The sequence below is a fragment of the Falco biarmicus genome, chromosome 5 (genome assembly GCF_023638135.1).
Source record: "Falco biarmicus isolate bFalBia1 chromosome 5, bFalBia1.pri, whole genome shotgun sequence".
Classification (NCBI taxonomy): domain Eukaryota; kingdom Metazoa; phylum Chordata; class Aves; order Falconiformes; family Falconidae; genus Falco; species Falco biarmicus.
The window spans coordinates 19,702,130-19,728,083 of record NC_079292.1 but is presented as its reverse complement, the minus strand read 5'-3'; the positions used below and the strand labels follow the sequence as shown (position 1 = coordinate 19,728,083).

Genomic DNA, 25,954 nt, shown 5'->3' with positions numbered 1-25,954 from the left:
TGTTTGTGCTTTTGTATGGGCTTCGTTACCTTTAGCAGAGGTACACGTACCCCAAATGACAACTTCTCATTTTGGAAACTACTTCAAGGTATAAAGAGCTGTAGAAATGAAATGTAGTGTTATTTTAGCAAGTTACTTAGACAGTTAAGATGGATTCTAACTTAAACCTGAAAAATTTATCAAGGAGAGTAAGAATACAGTATCTCTGTGGTGGGAAATACTCTTCCCCCCCCCCCCCCCCCACCTGAAACAAAAAAAAACCCAAACCCAAACAACTATATTGGTTTTAATTGCTTTTAGTGTTTATGCTTTATAGTGCAAATTAGCTGAGGAATCTACCACTTTTTCATGGAACTGGGGAATTTGAAGTGCAGCTGCAGTTCTTTCAATGCAAAATTCCTAGTAATGTTGATGCTCTTTATATTTCTTTTCATAATCCATTTATCAGCTTGTGCATTTGGGTTCTACTGTCTTTTGTGGAAAACAATTGCAGTTCTCTGGGTACTTTAAGGCAATGAAGGAGACTGTGAAGGAAATCCAAGCATAGTGTTGACTGCAGCTGTTTGCATGTGTAGTAAGTGTCATATTTTGCTTTGCTACAGACTGGTGAAACATCACTTAATTGGCTTGAACTCACCAGAGGATATGTAAATTTATATGCAGGACTGGCTATATTGAGTGAGGAAATTAGACAGACAGAATTGTTCTAGGAAATTACCAGAAAACTCAAAATACTGTAGGTTTCTGAGGAGTTTGTCCAGTGCAGTCAAGGGAGAGATGTACTGTGCTTTTTCACAGTGTAGTGCATCAATTTAATTTTTCTTCTGTACTTGTGGTACTTGCCTACTCTGGAGGGTACCTCCAGCTGGCAATGCCTGTAAGATGTTAGTAGCTTTGTGTTAGCTAAAACTCATGGGCATTGACCATAAGACAAGTGTGTGGGGACACTTATTTTCTGGCAGCAGAGCACACAGGTTTGTTGGTGTTTTTTGTTTATAGAGAATGATTGCAAATGTAAAAGGAAAAGATCTTAAGTTTTGCTTTGTAAAATTTATCATCCTGATAGTTGTTAGAGAGGGGAGAGGGACTGCTGTCATGGGATGAGGTAACATAGGGGTTGCTATCCTGGATGTGGCTGGGGTGAGGTTCTGGCAGCACCGTCTCTGTGATTCCAGCTCATGTGAACTTTCTGGTCATACTCCTGCTGGTTGTTAGTGAGAACTAACAGTTGACTCATCTGAAAATATGACTTAGACTACCAGTTCATTTTTTGTAGAATTGGTCTGGATATTAAAAGGATCATCAGGTTCACTGTGCACATATCGTTACACAGTAAACCGTTTTCATCCCTAGTTATCTGGTAGATATTGCCAGACTCTTTCTGTTATAAAAGGACTGTGAATCTCCAGAAACTGTTGCTAAATTTTCTGTTGGGCTATATAATAATTTAGTTTGGAGGGTGGGCACTCAACAATTAGAACATGGCTGTGTCCACATGAACTACAAATATTTGTATAAGGTAGCTGCCTCTTCAGAGTGGGCTTGCTTGCTTTCAGGATGGTTGCTTACTTCCAGGGCTGTGGCACTGGGGATGCGGTGTGCAGCTCAACTGGAGAGCCCGCATTACACTCGGCAATTTTGATGTGCAAACTTGTAATAAACTTCTCATAAGCATGTACAAATAGATTTTTTTTTGGAAGGCTTATGATTTTATATAAGGAGGGACATGTCACCAACCCAGTGGATGTGTCTGTACAAGATTTTGATTTGAAACAGCATCATTCCTGTGCACTGTGCTTTGCTTCCCATGGGGCTAAGTGGACAAAACGGATTTCTTTCAAATTTAGTTTAAACAAGAAAAATTCCCTCTAGGAGCATGTCTGTTACTGTGCAACTGCTGATGTGTATTCAGTCCATGGGACCAGACTACAGCTAGTCCGAATTACTGAGTTTTATGGGTCCCTAATAATCACAGGGGATGCCAGTACTTCCTGTAAGTGAGGCTAAATAATTTAATGGAGAAATAAATGTCCATAATGCTGGGGTTTAAGATTCTAATAAATACTTGTCATTGGATAGTAATGCATATAAGGCAAGGTGGTATGTGTAAAGAAAAAGTCTTTTCAGAAGGATATTGGTGGATTTTGAACTTAATTAGAACTTCTTAAATGACATTGGAATGAGCGTTGAGTTTTCTAATGCATGATTAGAGTACTTAAATAAGCAATAATAAACAAAATAGCACTTTTGAAATGAGAGGGCACATCTTTACTGAAATACACATATTTTCAGTAAAACAAATTTCAGAAAAACAAAGTGCAAAAAAGCATAGCTATATAGAAACTTATACAGAGAAAACATGTATATGAAGAAACTAAAAAAAGAAAGACTTTGCTATATGAAGAATCAGTGAAGACTAAACTGTATGTCCTCTGTCTCTTTGGTTTTCAGCGCCTTGCTAAAGAAGCAGAAAAGTACCAAGCATCACATCAGTGGAGGGATGAATTTGGGGTAAGTTTCAGTTTTTCTCCTTTTAACCTTGTATTTTTTCTCTTTGAAATGTTAACTACTTTCTTACAAACATGTTTATATAGCCATGACAGAAGGAGTCATTGTCTATGAATGGGCATCTTATTTTATTGAGTAAACAGAGTCACAGTCCAGGTGTCTAGAGAATAAAGTGGACTTTTCACTTCAGAAGCTCATAGGCAGCTTTAGAGAACTGGGAGGTGGCTCTGAGGTGTGCACAAGACCATCTGTTTGTTTTGACATACAAGGAATGATTACAGAGAAGACCTCTAAGTGATGGTTACTATCAGTTAAAAGTGTGCTACTCCAAGCACTGAAACACAGAATCGTAGAAAATATTTTTATAAGTTGTTTTTTTCCTGATGTGGTAGAAAAAAGCAGGAAAAAGCTTAACAGAGAAGGATTTGGTTTTCTACATGCTATATTGGGAGTCATAGACTATTTTTTTAATCCCTTTCTATACTTAATTGCATCTCTTCAGTATTCTAGTACTACTGAGAGGCGCCCTAGCTTGGTCAAACACTAAATTGTCTTCTTCAATCATTTCAAACTTACTGAATAACAAGTGTGATGATTGTAAAACGTACATTAATTCTTTATTACCGATGAAGCCAAATTAATATAGTGCGGCATGATTATAAGCCTGTTAATTTTAGGCTACAGTTCCCTGCTAAGGGTCAAAGTGATTTTTTATGCCTTCATTTCCTGTTCCTTCAGAAATAAAAGCAGATGGTGCTTTTATGCGATGCTGCTACAAACCTAGACTGTATTTACACATTGACTAGTATCACAGTGGCACACATTTAAATACACAATGCTTTTCTATAATGTCTTTTCTGATCCAATGTTCCTCAGACACTTGGAGATCTGAGAACAAACAGACAAAAAAAAACCCCTAAGGTCAGGCAAAATAATTCAGATAAGAGTGACTGACTTTTAGGGGTGCAATGAGGGTCTGGACATAGCCTGAATGCTTTTAAGCATGCTCTCTGCACCGGCACACCTTCATTAGAATGAAAGTATTAACCCAGTAAAACACAGACTGCATATTCCATAGGGATACAATACTGAGAATGCTACAGAGACCTTTTCTGATAATGTGTCTCTGTTTTGAATAGAACACAAAACCTGCAGGTTTGATGGACTCAATGCAGAAAAGTGTGAATACAATCAGATGCTCTAATCGTTTTGCTTCTTACTGTACACAACCAGCATGACATCAACAACACTGTCAACAGCTTTTGGTTTTCTCTTTACCCTTTACTTGCAGTAGAAGTCAGTCTTACCAGAGAGGCTCCTGGTCTTATCAGAATTCATTGCCAAGGAGAGATCTCAAAGTAATTTTGAAATGTGATTTTATAATAATGTTGTGGCTTAGGTAAAGACTATGGTCAGAATAAAATAAAAAATGCAGTTGGATTTATAATAAAGTAACTGCAAACTGAGCTTGTGCTTTCTGTTTTGAATTTGAATGAGAACAGTGCGCACCATATAATAACCTTGACATTAGGTTATGCAATTAAATTTCAAATAAATGTATTAAGCCTCTTATAATTTAATTTGTTCCATTTTTGCCAGAAGTAATCTTTCTTCTCTTCTGGCCTACTTTTTAGAAAATGCCTGCTCAAATTAGTTTGCACACATATCTTTCTGATAAACTTAATTTTCACTGGAAGATTCATTCTCGTAATGGCTGTGATGGAAAACAGAAGGTATACTATAAAACTTTCTGCAGATGGTGGTTCTTAAAGTACTTCTGATAGCATTATGAACAGTGGACATCATGCTGTATGAGGTTCATTTCTCATCCAGGATTAGATTTGGGGAGATAAAAGCCCTTCCAGCAGCATTGCACATGAGTCACTGTAGAAAGAAACTCTCTGGGACAATCTATTTCTGCTTCTAATGAGCTCTCAATCAGCAATGTCATTGACAGTCAGATTGCAGCTGAACAATAACCTATGTATGGACTTTAAAGAAGAAAATATCACAACCATTGCTTTCTGGGGAAGTATATATGGGCTGACTTCAGTGGAATGAATCCAAAAGTGAAAGGGCAAAGAGGGATGGCCATAATACCAAGGTCTATACAGAGCTAGAAGGTATATGTCAATCAAGACTGCCAAAGTGCTTCTTCTAGCACCTTATTCAAAATATTAGTGTTTATTGCACAGTTCACAGCAAAAAAAGTGTGTAAGCTTTAAAGATTTTTTAAAATTTTATTTGTATGTTAATGTTGCAGTATAATAAAAGTTCAGCATCCTCAGATAGGTCTTTTGAAATTAGCTAGTACAGGGAAAAACCTTTAAAGATTGAGATTTGGTCCCACAGCCCCGCTTTTGTTATCTCAGCTAATGATTTCATGTAAAGACTGTCAAATTGTCTAAAGGAGAGAATTTGCTTGCCTTTTAGAAAAAAAGTTGAGACTAAACCATTGATAGAAACAGAAATCCACATCTGCGACAATCCCTGTTCCCTACTGTTTGTTGTTGATCGAGAGTAATTTTCTTCCAATGTTTCCAGTCCTGTAGTATATTAAATTCCAGCTAGTTCAAGAAGTCAAAGCAAAGAAAAACAAAAGTAACAATTTAAGTTTGGTCTTTTTGGTAAATCATAGATTTGTAGAGTCATAGAATGGTTGGAGGGGACCTTAAAGACCATCTAGTTCCAACCCCCCTGCCAGGGGCAGGGACACCTTCCACTAGACCAGATTTCTCAAAGCTCCATCCAACCTGGCCTTGAACACTTCCAGGGAGGGGGCATCCACAGATTCTCTGGGCAACCTGTGCCAGTGTCTTTCCACCCTCACAATAAAGAATTTCTTCCTAATATTTAATCTAAATCTACCCTCCTTCAGTTTAAAACCTTACCCCTTGTCCTACACTCATCTTTCCTGTAGGCTCCCTTTAAGTATTGGAAGGCTGCTATAAGGTCTCCCCAGAGCCTTCTCTTCTCCAGGCTGAAGAACCCCAACTGTCTCTGCCTGTCTTCATAGCAGAGGTACTCCAGCCCTCTGACCATCTTTGTGGCCCTTCTCTGGGCCTGCTCCAAGAGGTCCATGTCTTTCTTGTGCTGAGGGCTCTGGAACTGGACATGGTACACCGGGTGGGGTCTCAGCAGAGTGGAGTAGAGAGGCCAAATCACCTCCCTTGACCTGCTGGCCATGCTGCTTGTGACGCAGCATGGGATATGTTTGGCTTTCTGGGCTATGATTACATATTGCCAGCTAATGTCCAGCTTTTTCTTCACCAGTACCCCAAAGTCCTTCTCCACAGGGCTGCTCTCAATCCACTCATTGCCCAGCCTGCATCCATGTTTGGGATTGCCCCAACCCAGGTGTGGGAACTTTCACTTGACCTTGTTAAACCTGATGAGGTTCCTACAGGCCCACCTATCTAACCTGCCAAGGTCCCTCTGGCTGGCGTCTCATCCCCCTGTAGTATCAACTGCACTACTTAGCTTGGTGTCATCCACAATCTTTCTGAGGGTGCACTCAATCCCACTGTCTGTGTTCCTGACAAATGTGAATTAATACTGGTCCCAATACATACCCTTGAGGGACATCACTCACCACTGGTGTCCACCCAGACATTGAGCCATTGACTATAATTCTTTAGGTGTGACCATCCAGCCAATTCCTTATCTGCTGAGCGGTCCATCTGTGGCTCTCCATTTTAGAGATAGGGATATTGTGTGGGACAGTGTCAAAAGCTTTGCAGATGTCCGGATAGATGCCGTTAGTCACTCTTCCCTTCTCCACCGATGCTATAACCCCATCATAGAAGGCTACCAAATTTGCCAGGCACAATTTGCCCTTAATGAAGCCATGTCAGCTGTCTTGAATCACATCCCTGTCCTCCATGCTCCTTAGCATAGTTTCCAGGAGGATCTGCTCCATGATCTTGCCAGGATCAACAGTTAAAGGAATCTTTACCAAAGTTTAAGAATTACTAAATTTTATTTTGGTTTTATCTGAGATAATCTGTTCATGTTTACCAAAAGCAAAAATAGCTGTGCTAATAGAAATCTCAGACTGATATTAATATGAACCTGGGAAGCTGTGACCCAGAAACTTACTGAATAGTGAATATCTGGTGTTAAAGTATTTTCATATTTCTATCCTTCTGTTACCTTGCATAACTTTCTAAAAACACAGATTGACACTGGGGGCTATATATATTCTTGTTATTAATAAATGAACACTTCTCAGGTGTATATTGAATGTCTCAAGAGCAAAAATAAAAAGCTAAAATGAGTTAAGAGCATGTATTTTGCATATTTACCATTAGTTTTCAGCTGACAGAATTAAAGATCATAATGGATTTTGGTATTTTACATTGATAATTAAATATCAAAATAATTTTGGCAATACTCATTAATTTACTAAACAGTGCAAAATTATTCAAAGGAATATTAATTAAGAATAATAAATAATACTGAGTATCTTCTGAGTTAAAAAGGAAAAAAATAAATACTGGATTGTAACATGTTGTTTCCTGATTAAGCACAAAGTCAATTGAAATATCTGAACTGCAGTTTACATCTACAGCCCTAAAATAATACTTACCTGATAGAAAACTAGTAAGTCTTTAGAGAATATTTGTGAAGTTTATGAAGGCAAGTCCGAAGCACTTAGCTTCAGGCAAATAAAGAAATGCCGTTCTCTGCTCCCTGCTCCAACGATATTGCCTAATTCCCTAGCTGCATGTACAGGTGGAGAAATAAAACCTACTTAAATGCTTTTAGATTAATACATTTACAAATCAGAGATACAAACCAATATTTCTAAATGAAACAGCCTTGTCTGTTTGAATTTTCTTGTATGCTGCAGAATGAAAGGGGGTTGGTTTTGACACTTGTGATGGTCCAATTATTTTTCTGGCATAGAGATGCATGAAAAATATTCTACAAGGATCGGAAGGAGGGGAGAATTCTGTATGAAATAATTGCTGTTATTCCCCAAATGGTTCTTTTACAATTACATTTGATACTACATTTGATTGCCTTGCAATGGTTGGTTAACTAATGCAATTTTGTTTCCAGTTGGGTTGCAATATTAATTGTACTTACACATGTATAAACATAAGGAATATCTCATCTGTATTTTAATAAGAGGAGTCTTTATGGATGGCCTATTAGCATCCACTTACTTATATGAAGACTGATATTCAGATTTTAGGGATTAATTATCACATTGAAGTGCTACATGAAAAATACTTTCAATATGCCTTATCTTTTAACTGATAGTGCCATTTCATATTCTGTGTAAATGATGATTTTCTGAGTCCTGGTATTTCTGAGACAGCATTTGCTGTGATGGTAATGTGTAGGCCGGTGTTTAAGTATCGACTGGGTTTAAAAGTAAAGACAAAAGGTCATGGAAATGTTAGTTTGGATTTATGATTTTTTTCTAGTAAAAATATTGACTGCATAAAACTGTAGTGAAAAGTTGCACAGCAAAGAAATGGAAGATAAAAACAATAACAGATAAAACAAGTCTGGCATCACAGGATCTGAGCTAAGAGGTGACCTGCAAGAGCAGAGCGTAGTAGACATCTCTCTGTGCTTGATGTGTCTTGCAGATTGAAGATTTTCAGGACTGTCTGTAATTTATTGTAGTTGTCATAACAACACTAAAACATTTCATCTTAAAAGCCTCAAGTGGAAAACAAACAGAACACCAGACTTTCAGCTTTAATACTTCTTCATTCTAAAGAGGCAGTTTAGTAAACATACTTTGTCTCTTGAAAGAGGGGAAAACTCTGTGGAGAAAAACTAGAATACTTTTTCTCTCAGACTATCAGAGAGAGGATACAGCTCTTTTGTGGCTTGTACCTCTGATAGTCCTCTTGGGTGCAAAGAGCCTCAATGGGAAATGATACTGTTTATATTTGGCTCCAGACCTGGGGTACAGGGAACTGGTCCCTGCAGGCACAAAGTGTGTGTGCAATCCTTTCCCAGTAAAGTCAGATATACTTCATAATTTTGTGGAATTTTTAACAATACTAAACATGGGCAAAGTGTCATAGCTGTCTGTGTCTTCGCAGAATGCTCTAATCCAAAACCCAATGAAATATAACTTCCATTGATTTTGATTCATTTTGGGTAAGGCCTCACACTTCTGAAGCCTCTGTGATTTGGAAAAAAGTATGCAAATGATTGATTTAAATTGGCAGGCAGATGGTGAAGGTTTTAGGGAGGATAATGTTTTATTCTCTGAAGGGCTGTGTGCCACGTTCTCTTCTGTGACATACAGCTTTAATTTGTGTATATTTTAAATTAAATGTGGCCCATCTCACTGAAAGGGTTGAAGTCACCTTTTTTTCCTGTCAGTGATTGTTTGCACTTTGGTATCTTTCTATTCAGAGGACAGAGCTCTGTGTACACTGGGAGTGGTAGGAAGGTGAGGTGCAGAGGAAATAAGAATGAATCAGATTTGCTGAAACTGGGTGGTTTTAGGGGTTGTTCTAATGTTTATTTGGTGCTTATCAAATCACTCGAACCTTTTAGAGTCATAAAAAATGCACTGTGAGTATTGCAGGAACAGGCATTTCTGCAAGGTTTTCAATAGTGCTTTCTCAAAACGAGATGGGAGATACTGCAGTTACATAATTTAAAGCACTCTCACCGTACTTTCCTAGGATCTCCATAATTAAAAAGAAGAGATTCATCTAAATGTAGATATTTACTGTGAACATACCCATGCTGAAGACTGGAGACATGTGACATAGGCATTACTAGATGAGTGCAGGATTTGTCTGTCATTCACTGCCAGGAAATTCCCTGACACTGCCCACTTGTTTTTCCACAGCATCCTGTCCATAATATTCGAATTCTTATTTTCCCAAAGTCTCTGTGATGCATTCTGGTTTCAAAATTTCTAGGAGGCACTAGTTAGATATGAGAAATATGTCTTAAAGGCAAAAATAAAACTAGTTTATTAGAAAACTTTCTAAGGGTAATGCCTCTTGCTAGCTTGCCTGGAATTTTAGAACTTCCTAGGCTCTCTGGAAATCATTGACTTCCTTCAAAATCTGGATTGTCATTGGAGAGCTTTTCCATACTTTTGTTCCATTATATAAGATCTAATGTGATCTTGTGTAAGGATAACCCCACTATAAGTGTTAGTGTGATTCATCATTTGAACACATTTGTAATCACAGTTTTAATCCTTGATTTATTTATGTTTTTACACTTTAGTAATTTTAAACCAATTAGGAAGTTGATACCGAAGCTTTACAATTGGAATTGAGATTATATATAAGCAGGGATTTAAAATGTGTAACTGTAGAGGAGCTACCTTTTCTGCTGTGTCTTGGTCTTTAGATTTTGGTTATTTATCATCTTTTAATATGCTTACACTGAGTATAGGAGTATAACTTTATAACATAAATCTCTGCAAGGATCTCATCTGGGCAGTGAAGTGCTTCCTTCATAGGGAACTTGCCAAAAAAGCTTTTAGAGTAAAGTGAACACCTTCAATCATTGTTGAATCTTTCAAGCATTCCATTTTATCTGAAAAATCAAATATGTTAAAAGACATCTAATACACTTTTTACTTATTGACCAGGCAACTCATTTAAAAAACAAATGTGCAGCTTCAGAAAAAGGTGTAGCGGGAAGGAGCTGGGAAAGAAAAAAAGAAAGGAAGGTGTGATTTCTCATCATTAAGGCACCATACATATGTGTTATCACCTTCATTTTGAATGAGTCTTTAATGTGCTTTCTGAACAAAGATCTTATTAAAAGCAAGATGTACTATTGTACTCAATTTATTAACACCCTGTAGGTTCTTTATTTTGCAATAGAGAAGTGTTAAGAAAAGCTTTCTACAGGCTGCAGTAGTACATATTTTCTGAGTTCATTGAATTCATAAAACAGATGAAGCTGACTAGGTTTTTTTTTATTTTAGTTTTCACCTTCAGATTCAGTTGCTAATGTAAACCTGTGATAAAATTCTTAGCAGTGCTTTACTACCCTTGGTAAATCAGTGAAATCAATTAGAAATGGACTTCAAAGATGCTGTTTATTTTGTCTGTAAGCTTTACAAAATATTTTCAGTTCGTAACTATCTATCTTTCTCCTTGATTCTTTCTTGCCAGTATAACTGATAGCTAACTAGTTTCCTCTGTTTCCATCATCTCTGAGGCAAACACATTTCCCGCACTGGCCATCACATTCATATTATCCTGACCCCTTTTTACACTGAATTCAGGAAATGTGCCAATATTTTGAAAAAAAGGAATATAAACGTACTTAATTCTGCTGGTCTTAAATTACTAATAAGAGGAGAGAAGGTTTTTTTTTCTTTTAATTAAACAAAGAAAAAGATATGACTGAATATGCACAAAAAAGTTAAATCAATGGACTAAGGCAGTAACGTTCTTTTCATAACGGAGTCAGACTTCTAAAAGACTGAGAAATTCAGAAAATATTACAAAGTTTTGATTCTTAGAGAAGGAATGCCATTCATATTAGCAAACCTTAGAGATTTTTTTTTTTAAAAAAGCATATTTGTCCCAAAATATTTTTTAAATGTTTCCTGTCAGAAGGGGCAAATGCTGGGAATATATAGATAGGGGCTTAGGACTACGAACATTATTGCATATTAAAAATAGAGCCTTTCTGAAATTCTAAGATGAGTGGGTTAGGTATTTGGAGATAGAGATACTTGTAATTTTCTTCACAGAATCACAGAATGCTTGGTGTTGGCAGTGACCTCTGGAGATCACCTAGTCCAAACCCCTGGTAGAGCAGGTTCACCTAGAGCAGATTGTGCAGAACAATGTTCAGGCAGGTTTTGACTGTCCCCAGCAAAGGAGACCCCACAGCCTCTCTGGGAAGCCTGTTCATATTTTCTGTCACCCTCACAGTAAAGAAGTTCTCCCTCATATTCAGGTGGAGCTCCCTGTGCTGCAGTTTGTGCCCGTTGCCCCTTGTCCTGTCGCTGGGCATCCCTGAAAAGAGCCTGGCCCTGTCCTCTTGGCACGTACCCTTAAGATATTTGTATGCATCGATAAGATCCCCTCTCAGTTTTCTTCATGCAAAACATGCCCAGCTCTCTCAGCCTTTCTTCAGAAGGGAGATGTTCCAGTCCCCTTATCATCTCCGTAGCCTCTGCTGGCCCCTCTCCAGCAGCTCCCTGTCTCTCTGGAACTGGGGAGCCCAGCACTGGACACAGCACTCCAGATGAAACGTCACTAGGGAGGATTCCCTCCCTTGCCCTGCTGGCCACGCTCCTCCTGATGCCCCCCAGGGTCCCAGGGGCCTTCTTGGCCACGAGGGCACACTGCTGGCCCAGCGGCAACGTGCTGCCCATGAGACCCCCCAGGCTCTTCTCCGCAGAGCTGCCTCCCAGCAGGTCAGCCCCAGCCTGTGCTGGTGCACGGGGCCGTCCCTGCCCAGGGCCAGGACCCTACACGTGCCTTTGCTGAACTCCATGAGGTCCCTCTCCACCATCTCTCCAGCCTGCCCAGGTCTGGCTGAATGGCAGCGCAGCCTCTGGTGCGTCAGCCGCTCCTCCCAGTTTGGTATCACCAGCAAACTCGCTGAGGGTGCCTCTGTCCCTTCACCCAGGTCACTGATGAGCAAGTTGAACAGGACTGGACCCAGCACTGACCCCCGGGGAACATCATGAGCTACAGGCCTGCAGCCAGACTCTGCGCGTTGATCTCAGCCCCCTGAGCTCTGCCGTTCAGCCAGTTCTCAACCCACCTCAGCGCCCACTCGTCCAACCCGCACTGCCTGAGCTCCCCGCCGAGGGTCTTGCGGGAGACAGTGTCAAAAGCCTTGCTGAGGTCAAGGCAGAAACATCCACTGCTCTCCCCTTGTCTACCCAGGCAGGTATTCCATCACAGAAAGCTATCAGGTTGGCCAGGCATGATTTCCCCTTGGTGAATCCATTCTGACTATTACTGATAACCTTCTTTTCTTCCACATGCTTCACAATGAGCTCTGGGATTAAATGTTTATCACCTTTCCACAGATGGAGGTGAGGCTGACTGGCCTATAGTTTCCTGGGTTCTCCTTCCTGCCTTTTTTGAAGACTGCAATTACATTGGCTTTTCTCCACTCCTCAGGCACCTCTCCTGTCTGCCATGGCTTTTCAAAGATGGTGGAGAGTGTCTTAGATAATATCTGCCAGCTCCCTCAGCACTCTGGGGTGCATCCCATCGGGTTCCATGGATTTGTGGGTGTCAAGTTTGCCTAAATGATCTCTAGCTCACTCCATTTCCTTCTGTTTTTTCTAATGACAGAAACACAGGAGTCATGAAGGCCTTGATAACTTACCTTATTCTTTTGCCACAGGATTCCTGTAAGATATTAGATGAAAATTCAGCTTGTTTTTGTCACAAGTCATCATCTTTAGAAAAAAGAGCTGACATGGAAATTTGAAAGTTTGTGTATTTAAAAGTTTGTAGGCCTCAGATGTCACATGAAATACCATGCAAATAAAGAAAAAAAAAAAGAGAGAGACAAAGCCTAATGACTTTAGAAAATAAAAAATTACCTCATTTTCCAAACTTTATGTATTTTAAAATACACTACCAAGAAGCGATGGTCCAAGAACAGTGGCTTGTGCAGTCGTTCAAAACAGAAAACAGAAGATAGAAAAAGTTTGATGTCTGTACTATTTTCCAGTTGAAATACAATAGACATTTTAATGGGAGTTTCATTCTGCATAGACTTTAAAATGCCTAGGAATACTCAACAATCCTATTATTAAGAGCTGTGTTTTGCTCAAGGGATTTGGGAATTCTTATCCTTCCATCCACTGAGTAGAGTGTAATTCTCATTAGTATTTAAACAACAGGTGAAGTTGTGGCTCTTTTATGTCTTGAAAATGACGATGAGTGGCCACAAGGCAAGAGATATGTATAACAGAGCAGAGAAACTCTTCAAAATTAGCAATATGCTGATATGCCTCTACATCATGCAAAGAAACATTAAAAAACTCTACTTGATTTGACCAGAAATGTGAGCTTTTAACCATTTGTTTACTTTTCTTCAGTTCATTTTTGCTATCAGCTATGAGCAAATCAGAACTGTAAATAAATACACAAACAACTCTAGGTCTCATTGGAGAGACATAAGGATTTAGCAAGTCTTGAGAGCTCTAGGCCAACTCTATGACTGCCTGTAATTTATGTGTTTACGGAAAACACTCATTCTATTTTCATTTTCCCAGTTGGTAGTCCCAAATTATACTGCACTGAAGCAGTGTACTGTAACTGTCTTGAAAATATGAAGAATAAATATAAATATGACTATGCAAATCCAGAACAGATCTTTGCTTTTAAAAATGGATGAATAATCATTGATAAATAATTAATTCAGATAGGATTCTGTTCTTACTCCTTTGGGCACTACAAGTTCTCAAGAGAGCAATTTCAGGTTGCATTTTTTAAGTTACACATGAAAACAGTAAAACTAAGGAACTTGGCTCTATTGCTATTTTTCTTGCTTGTACAAAATTCTGGTGTTTTCCCATCTTAAAACTTTTTATGCTTTGTATGTGATTTTTTTTCCACCTAAAAAGTGAATGAAGACTTCCGGCAAAAGTTTTCTACCAGACCGAATGATCTCTATAAAGGCAAGATTAATTTCATCTGGATTGCTATATGTATAGTAGTTTAAATGACTTCTAAACTTAAAGTATTCTAATATACTAATTGAAGAAGTATGTAGTCTTGCCATAGCATTTCCCTACCTTTTGGATAGAATATTTTAGTTTTGTTTTACTAGCATATGCAGGTAGTAGTGTGCTAGGCTTGTCTTACTGCAGCAGAGGGTGTTTTGAAATTTTTTTTTTTTTCTTTTGGTGGGGGATAACAAGGAAAAAACACAGGCTGGACTAAGACTGAAGTCTTTTAAAAAATATCAGTACATTTGTTAATCTCAAGTGATGATTGTTTCCATTTCTTCTGCTGATAGCTGACTTGGAAAGAGTTATTTTTCTTATTACAGAGGAGCACAGGATATAGGCGATTGAATTCCAGACACTTCCAGTCTCTCTTGATCTCTCTTTTCTCTCCACCACAATGCAATTCTGCCTCAAAGCTCTCCTTAAACTGGATACCATTCATAAAGTTTAATATTAGGGAAAACATAGTAAGGCCTGGCACAACATATCTATGAGACTACAAAGCAACACTCTTATGTATAGTCTTCTTTGGGTAAGATATTTATGAAACATATCTGTAAAGTATATCAGTACATTGCTACATAAGGCTAATTTAGACCATGTTTTGAGATTCTGCATTCAAGGTGGAGAGCTGCTGTTTAAATGTACAAATGGTAAAACGGAAAATTGGTGGATAATGCAGGAGATGAGGATCATAGACAGTTTTTAAGTAGAGCCTGGCACTTGCTTAAAGCCATAGCTCATTTGGCACTTTATAACTCCTAAAAAGTGTAGGGTAGGAAGCAAAAGGCAGAGGGTCAGGAATGCCAGCCTGACTACTATGAAAGGCTTTTGTGGGTGAAGTCACTGTAGAGTAGCAGAAGCAATCTCAGATTTGTGTATTTTCCTGTGCTTAACCCATTCTTGTTAGTGTATTTCATGCACAGAAGGGGAGAGAGTTTTAATTCTGGCTCCTTGACGCATTTCTTTAAGAAAAAACGTTCAGACTGGGATGGAACCACATTTCTAAAACTTACAGCTATAAATGCTGTTGAATAAAACAAATCTATGGACCTGACTTTTGGACCAAGTGGCATAGATTGTCAGTGTTCAAACTAGGTTTGTTGTTTTGACTTCTCTTGACAATATCTAGGAGGCTCAAAGTCATATGTGTGTGCATTTGTACTTTTCTTCTCAAAGTTGCTGAAATAATGTGAAAAAAGTGATGCAGCGTAGAAAATAATATTATCAAAGCATGAAGCGAGGGAGTTTGCATGCTTCAGTTGCTACATCAGTTACATCAAGGCATGCAAGAGTATTTGAGGGTATAAAACTCATTGAGATAACATTGGAGGCATATAGAGAGTGACACAGGGTATAACCTTGTATAGGCTTGCCTGCATAGTCAGTTGAGAATTGTTCCTGCAGCACGCTGTGCCGCAGAATGCGTATGGACATTTCTTAGGTGTCTCGGGGGCAGCTGTAACAAGCACAATGTGGGTGAACAGCAGTCTGTGTTCAGGACTGATCTGTTTTATTTTGAAATGCAGACATCATGCTCTCTACGGAGAATAAAGTGTGCTCCATCCTAAAAAGTACCGTGGTTACAGATCAGCAAACACTCTGTGTCAAGAATAAACTCCAAGAGGAAATGCTGTTCAAGAGAAAACAAATTTTCTTTGGAGCAGTAGATATATAGCAGTTATGGATAAATTTAGCTTGAAAATTGGAAGAAGGAATGTCAAAGGAAAATTCCATCAGTTTAATGAGTTTCTCAAATATTCTGCCAACAAAGTAGGGCAAATATCCTACTATTTTTATTAAAATAATTATGATATTATGAGTTGTGCTATGATTATGTATTATGACTACTGCTTTTATGAAAATGAACTATGACATGGACAGCAAGACTGGATTTTATTTACAGACTCATATCAGTAGGTTTTGCTGACACAAGAATAGTTCACTAAAGTGGTTACATGTCCTAGTAAGAGTAGAGCAGTGCAAATCCATACATCCAATTCAACTTGGGCTACGTTTGTGAAGAATAGGATGCACTTTAATTTATTCATCTCTTCATGTCATCTATACATTGATAAGCAAATGTTAAAAGAAATACAACTGAGTATGTCAAAACCTTTTATCTGCATGAGACCTCTGCAGTACTATATTTGCAAGAGTTTTAAATGCTTTGATATGAAACAGATTGAATGGTTTTCTTTATTACTTCAAGGTAACAAGAGTTAAAGCTTACACATTTCTCAGATATTAATATGTTTTTTCCTATTTCCCAGTGTTTTTAAACAAGGTTGAGATGATATTTTAAGAATCAGGCAAGGTATAGGCTTAAACTAGTCCTACATAAATAGGAGGGAGGTATGTATATCCATATATCAATTGTATAAATTTTCATCTGTATACTTGTACATATTTTTATGTATGTATCTACATGTACATATGCACAAAAATGACATCTAATAGTACGTTTGTATTTATGTATATAAGCAGCTGCACAGTGTTAGGTGAGTCTCTGTTTTGCAGGTTGCAATGGTCTAAAGCTGGTGGGTTCAGATACTTTGAGAATACAAGCAGTTAAACTAGTATGTGCCCATGCTTTTGAATTTTTACCTCTGTCATGTTTTAAAGACCAGGAATATTTGAGCAGAAATGAACATACAAGCACAGAAAATATAATAGGTGGTTTCACTGAGTTCAGTATGAATAGCATCATTGTGGAGCACAGCAGGAAAGGTGTTCTGGCCCTTGGGCTCACTTTGCACAATTGGCTGATGCTTACTCTGCACCAGTATCTATGGTTTGTGCATGTCTGTTATTTCCAGTGCATTGCGTCTGAATAGCATACAGACTGCTGGTCTCATCAGAATAGTGGTTTTTATCATAATGCTGATAATGCATCTTAGAACATGGTATAAGTGTTTAGAGGTATTTGCAGTGCAAGATCTACTGAAATAGTTTTCGAGGACTTTCCCCAGGTAAAGAGTAGGTGAGTTAGGATGGTTTCTGCTTATATAGTTTTCTGGATCTGTGAGAGTTATCAGCCCATCACATTCAGTGAAGTTCCTAAAGTAAAAACAAAACAAATCAATCTTTGGCAAGGCAGATAGCAAAGTTTTTACCCTGAACTGTGTGAAAAGAAGGGGAAAGGGAAGTGAGAGGAAAGAAGCCCATTGATGGGAAAGGTTTAGGAATGACTTCTTTGCTGCAATTGCTTTCTGCCTTTCTTCTCAGTTTTTACATCTGTGTCTTTTCTGGATATAACCATGGCATCATCCTTGACAAGACACTTCACCCTTTTTTTGCAGCATCCCTTCTTCTTTCCTCTTCAGCCCAAGTTTCCCATCTTCAATTATCCCTTCTTAAGCACCTGTAGTGTTTTAAGAGTTCATTCCTTTGGCTTTCTGAAATCTCAGTTCATGCTTCTGTAATACTGTGTAATGGTGCTGTTGAGAGCTGAGATGAAATAGCCCTCAGGCATTACAGGATAAATTTTGAGAAAAAATGATGCATTTCTTCAAACTCAAATCAGTTTAATATATTCTTTCCAATGTACTTCTATTCTCTTCTTCATTATGTTCTTCCAGTATTAAGCTCTTTTTTTCAGTAACCTTTTTGGTTAAGTAAGCCGGAACCTTTCTGACTGCCCATCTTTTTCATCAAATACCTGCCTTATTTTCACCTTTCACAATAGCTAGCTTTTTCTCTTGCTCAGAATTTCTCTCACTGGCCTTTCCTCACATCTTCTGTTATTTGTCCCTATGTCCAACCCGAATTCCAGAAAAGAGATGAATTTCAAAGAAGTGCTGAGCAGTACAAGAATTTTAAAGTGAATTATACAAAGTATAAGGGCCCAAGCCTACATGTGTTAACACAGATTCTGATAGGAATGCTAGGATGCTGTGAACTTCAATAATTCTTTGTCTAAAATAAGAGCTATATACTTTAGATTTAAAGTATTTTTGAAATTGTGTGCAATTTCTGAACTAGGAAGGTCTGCAAATTCAGAACCAGCTGACTCCTCCTCTGAGTTATTAAAAGCAGGACTTTTCTGACCTCTGCCTCTGGGCAGGATTAGGGGGAGTCAGAAGAAACAGGCAAAACTGGAACATCAGAAGTGATCTCCCAGGAGCCAGGCTTGCTGCTCATGCCGCTGGGAGCACGTGTGCAGGCTTGGGCTGAAACTGGTTTTAAGTAAAAGAGCATTCTTCCAAAGAGAGATTGCTGTTCTCTCCATCCTACTGACAGACAGCAGCCACCAGGGTGGCTTTCCATGATTTTGGTATAGTCAAAGCATCCTTTGGCTACGTTTCACTGCCCTTGCAATAGGATGCACTGTAGAGCTGGCAGCTTTGCCTGTGCTTAGTCTGCCTCTGAGGGTATGGGGGCATTTTTGGTAGAAATGACTACATTTAAATAAAAGGGAAATAATATCTGATATTATTACAACTCAATTTTTAAAGCTTCTTATCCAGCAGTGAGTGGAAACAGGCAATGTGGTGGCCTTTCTTTTATAAGTATGGAAATTAGTCGGGGAAAAATGCTGGCACAGATATTCCAAAGCCTCTTTCCAATTAAAAAGAAAAAAAGTACAAAACTGGAAAACAAAGAAAGATGCAAACAAAAACCCTACAGCTTCTGTTCTTCATCACGGGGGTGCAGGTGGAGTCAGGTAAAGCAGCCATGGACTTAAGATCTGAGCTTACAAAATAACATTGTCAGGTTTGTAAGTAAAATAAAATGGTAGAGAGCAAATGAGGTATCAAGGTGGTGATACTGGCTTACTTCAGTTCTTTGAGACAGAAAATGGTTATTTTATGTATTTGAAACGTCTTTGTTCTAGTTCATCTGCAAAGTTCCCATTACCTAATATTAATCTTCTGTTACGCCAGAGATTATGGTTTGAGTGATGGCTGAACTTTGGGTGAAAATATAGTAAGCGATGATAAGTACCATTATTTACTTAAAATTTGGGTTAGGCTCAGAAAAGAAGTTTGGAAGGTGGCTACAGCAGGGCTGGAAAAAGCTGGGAAGTGGAGGAGATGCTCACGTGCAGGCGGCAGTGAGGGCCGAGGGACGGCCTCCTAAAGCTGGGCAGCCGGAGCTGCAGGCGGCCTGGTTGAAAGCTGTGTGCTGATAACGGGGTCCACTGGTGGTTCCAGCCATGATGAGTGAAGGACCAAATTCATGGTCCATCTAGGAGTTACCATCAGAAGGAAAAAGGGATGGGGATAGGGAAAGTGATGAGCTGCAGCTGAGCTGCAGTGTACGCCCAAGGGGCCTGTCACTGGGCAGAGGTCCATCTAGGAGATGGGGCCAAGGCAGGGCTGGAGACAGGCCTTGCTAATGCGACCCCGAGGCAGGGACTGAGAGACTTGGGCTGAGCTGAAACAGGGCTCCTGGGCAGCCAGGAGGCCCCAGGTGCCACGCTGAAGGCCTGCTGGGCCCAGTGAGACTACCTGTCCCTACGTCAATGTTAGCAAATGTTGGGTTCTAACTGCTCTTACCGTTGCAAGGTGTATATAGGATGCCATTAGCTCTTATCCTTATTTTACTGTAAGAGAAAAGATTAACACAAACAAACAAAAACCAAAAAACAACCCCCAAGAAACCCCAAAAGAAAAAGGAATTTCTCCAAAGGGGAAGAAAAAGAAAAGACTACAGCCAGGTTTAAAAATATGCAATCCTTTTTTGTGGTAGTATGCACAATTCCAGATAAATTGCCAAATAAAAACATGAAATAAACCATAATGCATTTTAGACATCAATTTCTAATCTTGCTTGCTTTTCTTCATATAACTTTGTGTTTGAGCATCTTGCTTTTTACTGTTACTACTTTTACTATTTCTCAATTTTTACTGGTAGAAGTTAGTTTACCTAAGTTATATGAAAACACAAGACAATTAAAGAAGAATCTGCTTTTGGTTCTGTTTATTTTTCCCCTCCTACTTGTATCCTGGACTGTTCTGTTTTGCTTAGTACTGAACCGTTGGAGCATCTCTCACCAAAGCATTGCAGGATGTAGCTAGCATCTGGTTTCCTTTATTTTTGTTTGTTCTCTGTTTTCAAAGAACACTTGTTTGGGTCCTATTTACCTGTGTTTCACAGTACAAAGGAAAAAAGCAAACCAAAAAAAGATCCCCTCTACTGGCTCTAGAAAATGAGAGGTTTGGGTGCTGAAAAGAAGTCGTACTCTTTCACTATGTATAAAAAAAAAAAAAGAATATGAAATCTTTTTAAATTGCAGAGTTTGCTGTCAAGAGATGTGTGGGATTCCCTGAAACTGAACAGGTTGTGGTCACATCAGTGCAAATGCTCATCCAAGCACCTTAGCCTGCTCTCATATCTGAACCAGCTTATTCAGAAGTTTGTGTCTCTGTATTTCTTTGCAGTTTGTGGCATGAGCACCAGATACATGGCAAGTGAAAACCCCTGTTGCTATCTGTGGAAGAAACACAAATACCTTTTCATTTAGTGCGGTTCTTAAGATAGAGAATGAAAACATAACAGCAAGATATTGTTACAGCTTTTTAAATCTTACTACTCTTCTGCATGAATTCCAGCATACCAGTGTAACATATCCAATAATTAAGTAGAAAAGTAATTATAATTTAATTATTTTTATATAGTCCTTTTGCTTGTAGTGATTAATTGGAAAAATCTTCATCATTTTATGTTAAATAGTAAAATGAATGACATTTTCCAGCTGCTGGATTGTCTCATGCTACTGAACTATTTCTGAAAAAAGGTGTACTCATGTACATTTACTTTATTGCAGTGATGGAGTGCAAGACATGCACAAAACGGAAGTCAAAGCTGAATAATTAAATTATGATTCCTTCTGTTCTTTATTAATTAGGTGAGCATGGGATATTTCTTAAAGCCTGCTAACTGCTGTCCACAGTTACTTGCCTTCTAAGACATTAGAGATCTAGCAAAATTATTTAAAACAAATTCTTAACAAAGTAGGTAACACTTGTCTTTCCAAGAGGCCCATTAAAATAATTAACAGCCAATATGCCAGACGTATTTTTCATGTGCATGAACCAAAGCTGTCTGAAAAGAAGACATGGCCTGACATATTTTGAACTTTATTACCTTTTGGAAAGGTACTTTTCACATTTAGGAGGAAATGAAGAGATTTGGTGTTTCTTTTTAATTTTCATGCAAATTGTATAAGATATGTTATAGCAATTACTTTTTTGTATGTTGTAACTTTATTTTTTTGCGGACACACTTTAAGTGATTGAGTAAACCAAACAAAGAATTGATACAGACAGGGAAAGAAATCAAATGCTTTAAAAAAATTATTTGATATCATTAACTTCGCAGGTCAGTCTCAGCTGTGTAAGATGTGATCCAAAGTTTGGATCAGACTTTAAGAATTTATATATGAAAACTCATTAATCTTGTGTTACAGAGTATTTTAATACTAAGAAAAAAGAAAAGTGTGTGCTTAATAAAAAGTGTGTTTAATTTTCCTGCAGAAATACTATTTATAATCACTTTGTATTTTAGTTTTTACATATGGAAGAGGATAGAAAGATATATAAAACCTTCTACAGCTGCAGTTTAAGGAAAACTATGCAAAATGTAGACATTTTTTCTGTTCCAGTGAGATTCTTAAAAAAACTAATGTTGTCTGGGTATTTTTGCTTAGAATTTAGTTGCAGTGACTTTGTGTAATATATTCCTTTCCATGTATGATTTCTTTGTGAAGAGAGAAATAGAGAAGAAAATTAAATAGAGGAGGAAATTTCTGTTTCTGTGGAATTCTTTCAACCATTGGATATATTCTCAAAGCAAATGTGTGTATGTAAATACAAAATTGAATTACACATTTTCATCTTTCATTTCAAAGCATTTTTTATAAAGTAAGATGAAGACACATATTTTGTACTAATTGACGTTTCAATGTTTATCAGAATTAAATCTCAGTTTTCTGTGAAAATGTAAAGAGGAGGATGAAAGAAGCATTGTTTTGATAATGCTTATTTGGTTTTGTTTGGTGTCATTTCAGTAGGGAAAGTATTTTTACATTTTATTAATGTATATTATATATAGATTGCTATATATTATATTCATTAGCTTAATAAAATATTGAAGGGATTGAACCACAAATTCAAATTAATTTGTTTGGACCCAAACATATACTGAAATAATGTGGTTGCTTTTTATTTTTAAACTTAATTTCTTGCTAAAATGGCCATATTTATAAGCAAATTCTGCTTTTGGGTTTAAATTCCTTGCCTTCATAGTCTTTAAGATCACATGGTGGTTCCTGGTCAAGTTTAAAAATAATTACCAGCACTGATAATTCAATATTCCTGTAACATTCTACAAAAGCCCATGAACTATTTTTTTCCCCTCATATTATTTGTTGATTTAATGTCATTAACTGTTGTGCAGTTCCCAAGGAAGTATGAGCGTAAATGATGGATTTAAAACTCAGTGTGCAAACTTTGAATAAAAGTTCAAGGAAGGCATTCTAGTCTAAAAATCTGGGCTTTTTGTATCTGACCTATTGTACCAATGGATTTCCATAGCTTCAGTGCATGCTTCATGACATTGCTTGTGAGCAAGTTTTTTAGACTTACGTTGGATACATTTAGGTTATTTTGAGAGTACAAGTGTGGAACTGGAAGGGAGAATAACCTTGTTTATAGGATGATAGTTTCCATTTTATTGCCAAAAGCAAAAAAAAAACGCTCATTAAGAACGTGCTTTGCATTTTATATATTTGTTCATAATTACTGAAATAGAAAAGTTATAATTCATTTACTTATGGCCAACAATTGCTTAAAACATTACAAAGTCAGAGGGATTAGGAGAGTATAAATGTACTTGTGTAATACTGGCAGTCATGGCTTGTGTAGTTCACTTTTGTGTAGTCTGTTCTTTATACATTTTACCTTACCTGGCTGTTGTCTGATAAAAACATAAGCAGTGAGTCAAGGTTTCTTCACTGAATGTCCTCATCTACTGTTGTGATCTATCAGCATTTTTCATTACTTGTGGCTCTGCTCAGCACTAATTAGTTTTATAAGCTTCTGACTGACTCCAAATGTGGGCTAAATTAATATGAATATGAATTTGCATGCAAAAAGTGATAGAAATGTCATTTTAAATACAGGCATGAGCATTTATCCTCAGGTTCTAGGTTCTGGAGTTTGAGATGATGAAGGTCCAGAGAAATATCCTAGGAACTGCTGACCTCTGTGCACAGCTGGGTTTAAGAAGCCTTGGAATATTCCTTGTGTCTTCAGTCACCATTATGGATCACTGAGAAGCTGTACTCTTTGAGTTTTTACTCCGCTGTAGTGTTATATGCCTAAATTTTAATTCCTTGTAAATATTTTGTAACTGCTAATTGAAACATTCCTAAACATGATCCTATTTGTTGGCTATAATTAATAGAATAGCAATGTGACAAATGTAAACTAATTTTCTTTGGGACAAATTGTATTACAGGTTTACCCATTACTTAGTGAAACATAATTTCCTGAAAGATTTTTTGCGGATTTTTTGGAGATGGAGAACTGGCATGTTTTCAATGTTCAGTTATGATCGTGCAAAAGATGTAGCCTAGTTCATTGCATCCTAGCGCTTACATAAGTATGAATTCAGAATGCCAATTTCCTATGAATTTGATTTAAGCTCATGTCCAAATTTTTTAACTAGGCTCCTGTACTATACTAGTCCAAGTATTTACAATCTAGATAATAAGCAATCAGATTAGACATTTTTTCTTTATTATTTTATTTTTATGTCCTTTTATCAGCTATAGAAAGCAATGCTGAATGAATTAAAATAAACGTACTTTGCTGCTTTAATTAAACAGATTAGATAGTGTGATATAGAGGTTAATTAGCTGCTAACAAATTAATTTCATTTTCCCACCTGGAAATCTCCTTTGTAATGGATTGCATTTTGCCATATGAAAAGAAGCTATTCACAGATGCTTATACTTTGAGGAAGTTACTGTGATGAGAAGGTTAGTGGTTTCCTGAACCCTTTGAAAGACTGTATTTACCAAAATTAAAAAGGATTTAAAAGATTTTTTTTTGTCTCAGGGCTGTCCCTGACTACTTTGCTTTCGACTTAGATGACTGGAAGAAGAATATGGAAGATGGTTATTTGTATCTCTTTATATATGTAGCCATTTTTTTAAACACAGTAAGTCCAGAAGAGTCTCCTTTTCGTTTTCTTTCCTGTTCAATTTTGACACATGCAAATACATAAAATCCTAGATTTTTTTTTTTATTCTTTGGGGAGACAGTAAGAATAATGAGGGACGTTTGGCTGGTAGGAGAAAGAGAGAATAACTTTTTGAATCATTACAGTTTGTTATCCCCCTGCTAGGATAGGCCAGATGCATATTATATATTTTTCTTCTACTTGAATGGGAGTGTATATTGATTTTTGCTGTTTGTGTCCATTGGGACTGTAGTAATATTATGTGACTTCCTATTCATAATATAAAACATATGTCCAATACTGGGCTTGTTCCAGAGTCTGTTTGATTGACTTCAACAAATTTTGGCTCAGACTGAAATAAAATTATTTGAAAAAGTCTTGGGAACATAGTGTGAAGTGAGTTGGGTGCAAAGTGGATGGTATTTGCTATGCTACTTCTATATCATATTTTTCTTCAAAAATAAACCATCCACAATGTTTGCAATTGCAAAATAGTAATTTAAAAAATTTGGTAAATAAGATTAAAACCTTCAGGACTGTTTTCAAATGGATGCAGGTCTAGACAATCAAGTAATTGACTCTTAAAATAATGGGGATGATATAAGAGCAAGAGCTTCTTATCCTGCCCCACTGGTTACTAGTGATACGGTTTGCATCAGGGATCCTGCTACTGGTCCTTTGAATCCTCAATGTAGAAATTTGGAGCTGAAGCTTTGTTAATGCCTTTAGCCTTATTTTTGTCATATAGAGCTGTTCTACTGAATAATGCCATTCAAAGATGGAATGAATTTCCTATCCCAAAAGTTATTCTCCATAGTCCTACCTTACATGTGGAGCTCCTGGCTGGTAGTTTAGCTGCTGGGTACACATAGGATGGAAGAAAACAAATAAAGCACAATGTTTCTAAAATTAATTGGTACTTTTTATTTGAGAGAAATCCAAAACAAACCCACACAAATAGATTGCAGACTGCCAGAAAAACAGAAATTTCCTGATAGAAAGCCTGTTTTTCTTTTCTCCCATTAAAGTCTGTGGGGGAAATTAAATTTTCAGAAATGACAGATTTCTCCATCTGCTCAATGCAGACAACTTTTCATCTGCTGAAAATAAATTAAAAAATATAAATTCTAATAGCTTTGACACGTAAGTCCTGCTACTAATGGGTGCCCTGATACTTCTTCCCAAGTGCTTGTAGACTTGTGGTACTCGCCTTACTAAACTTACCTCTTTTCTAAAAAATGAACAGAATGGTTCTTTTTAGACATGTCTAATTATTTTCTAAGATGTTTATGTTTAATTAAAGTACTCTTATGTACCTGTTACTATTGGTATCTGTTTTGTCAGGAAAACTGAGCAGTAACAGAAGGTAAAAGGCTGCATAGCCAAGTGGGAACAGATAGCTTGATAGTCTTAGGTACAGAGAACCTTATATTAACATGTCCAGTATTTATTAGAAAGAGGAATATACTCTAACAACGTTTTTCCTAAGTTCTAAGTCTTCCATTTAAATTAGTCTTGGTAGGTTTGAAGACGGTACCAGCTTGAAAGTTAATTTTCCATTTTCTAGGTATGTACAAGTTTCCATTCACC

At 37.5% G+C, this 25,954-nt stretch overlaps 1 protein-coding gene across 11 annotated transcripts in view; it reads left to right on the top strand.

Annotated features, from left to right (window-relative positions):
• The window catches only part of CACNA2D1 (calcium voltage-gated channel auxiliary subunit alpha2delta 1), a 436,670-nt gene that overhangs the window by 198,976 nt on the left and 211,740 nt on the right, over positions 1 to 25,954 (top strand). For all 11 annotated transcript variants that reach the window (XR_008822121.1, XR_008822120.1, XM_056340748.1 and 8 more), the window contains exon 4: positions 2,452 to 2,511. Coding sequence is in view for 9 of the 11 variants with exons in the window: in XM_056340748.1 (XP_056196723.1) it covers positions 2,452 to 2,511 (60 nt within the window). In the remaining 2 variants the exon portion in view is untranslated. The remainder of the gene's footprint in view (positions 1 to 2,451; positions 2,512 to 25,954) is intronic.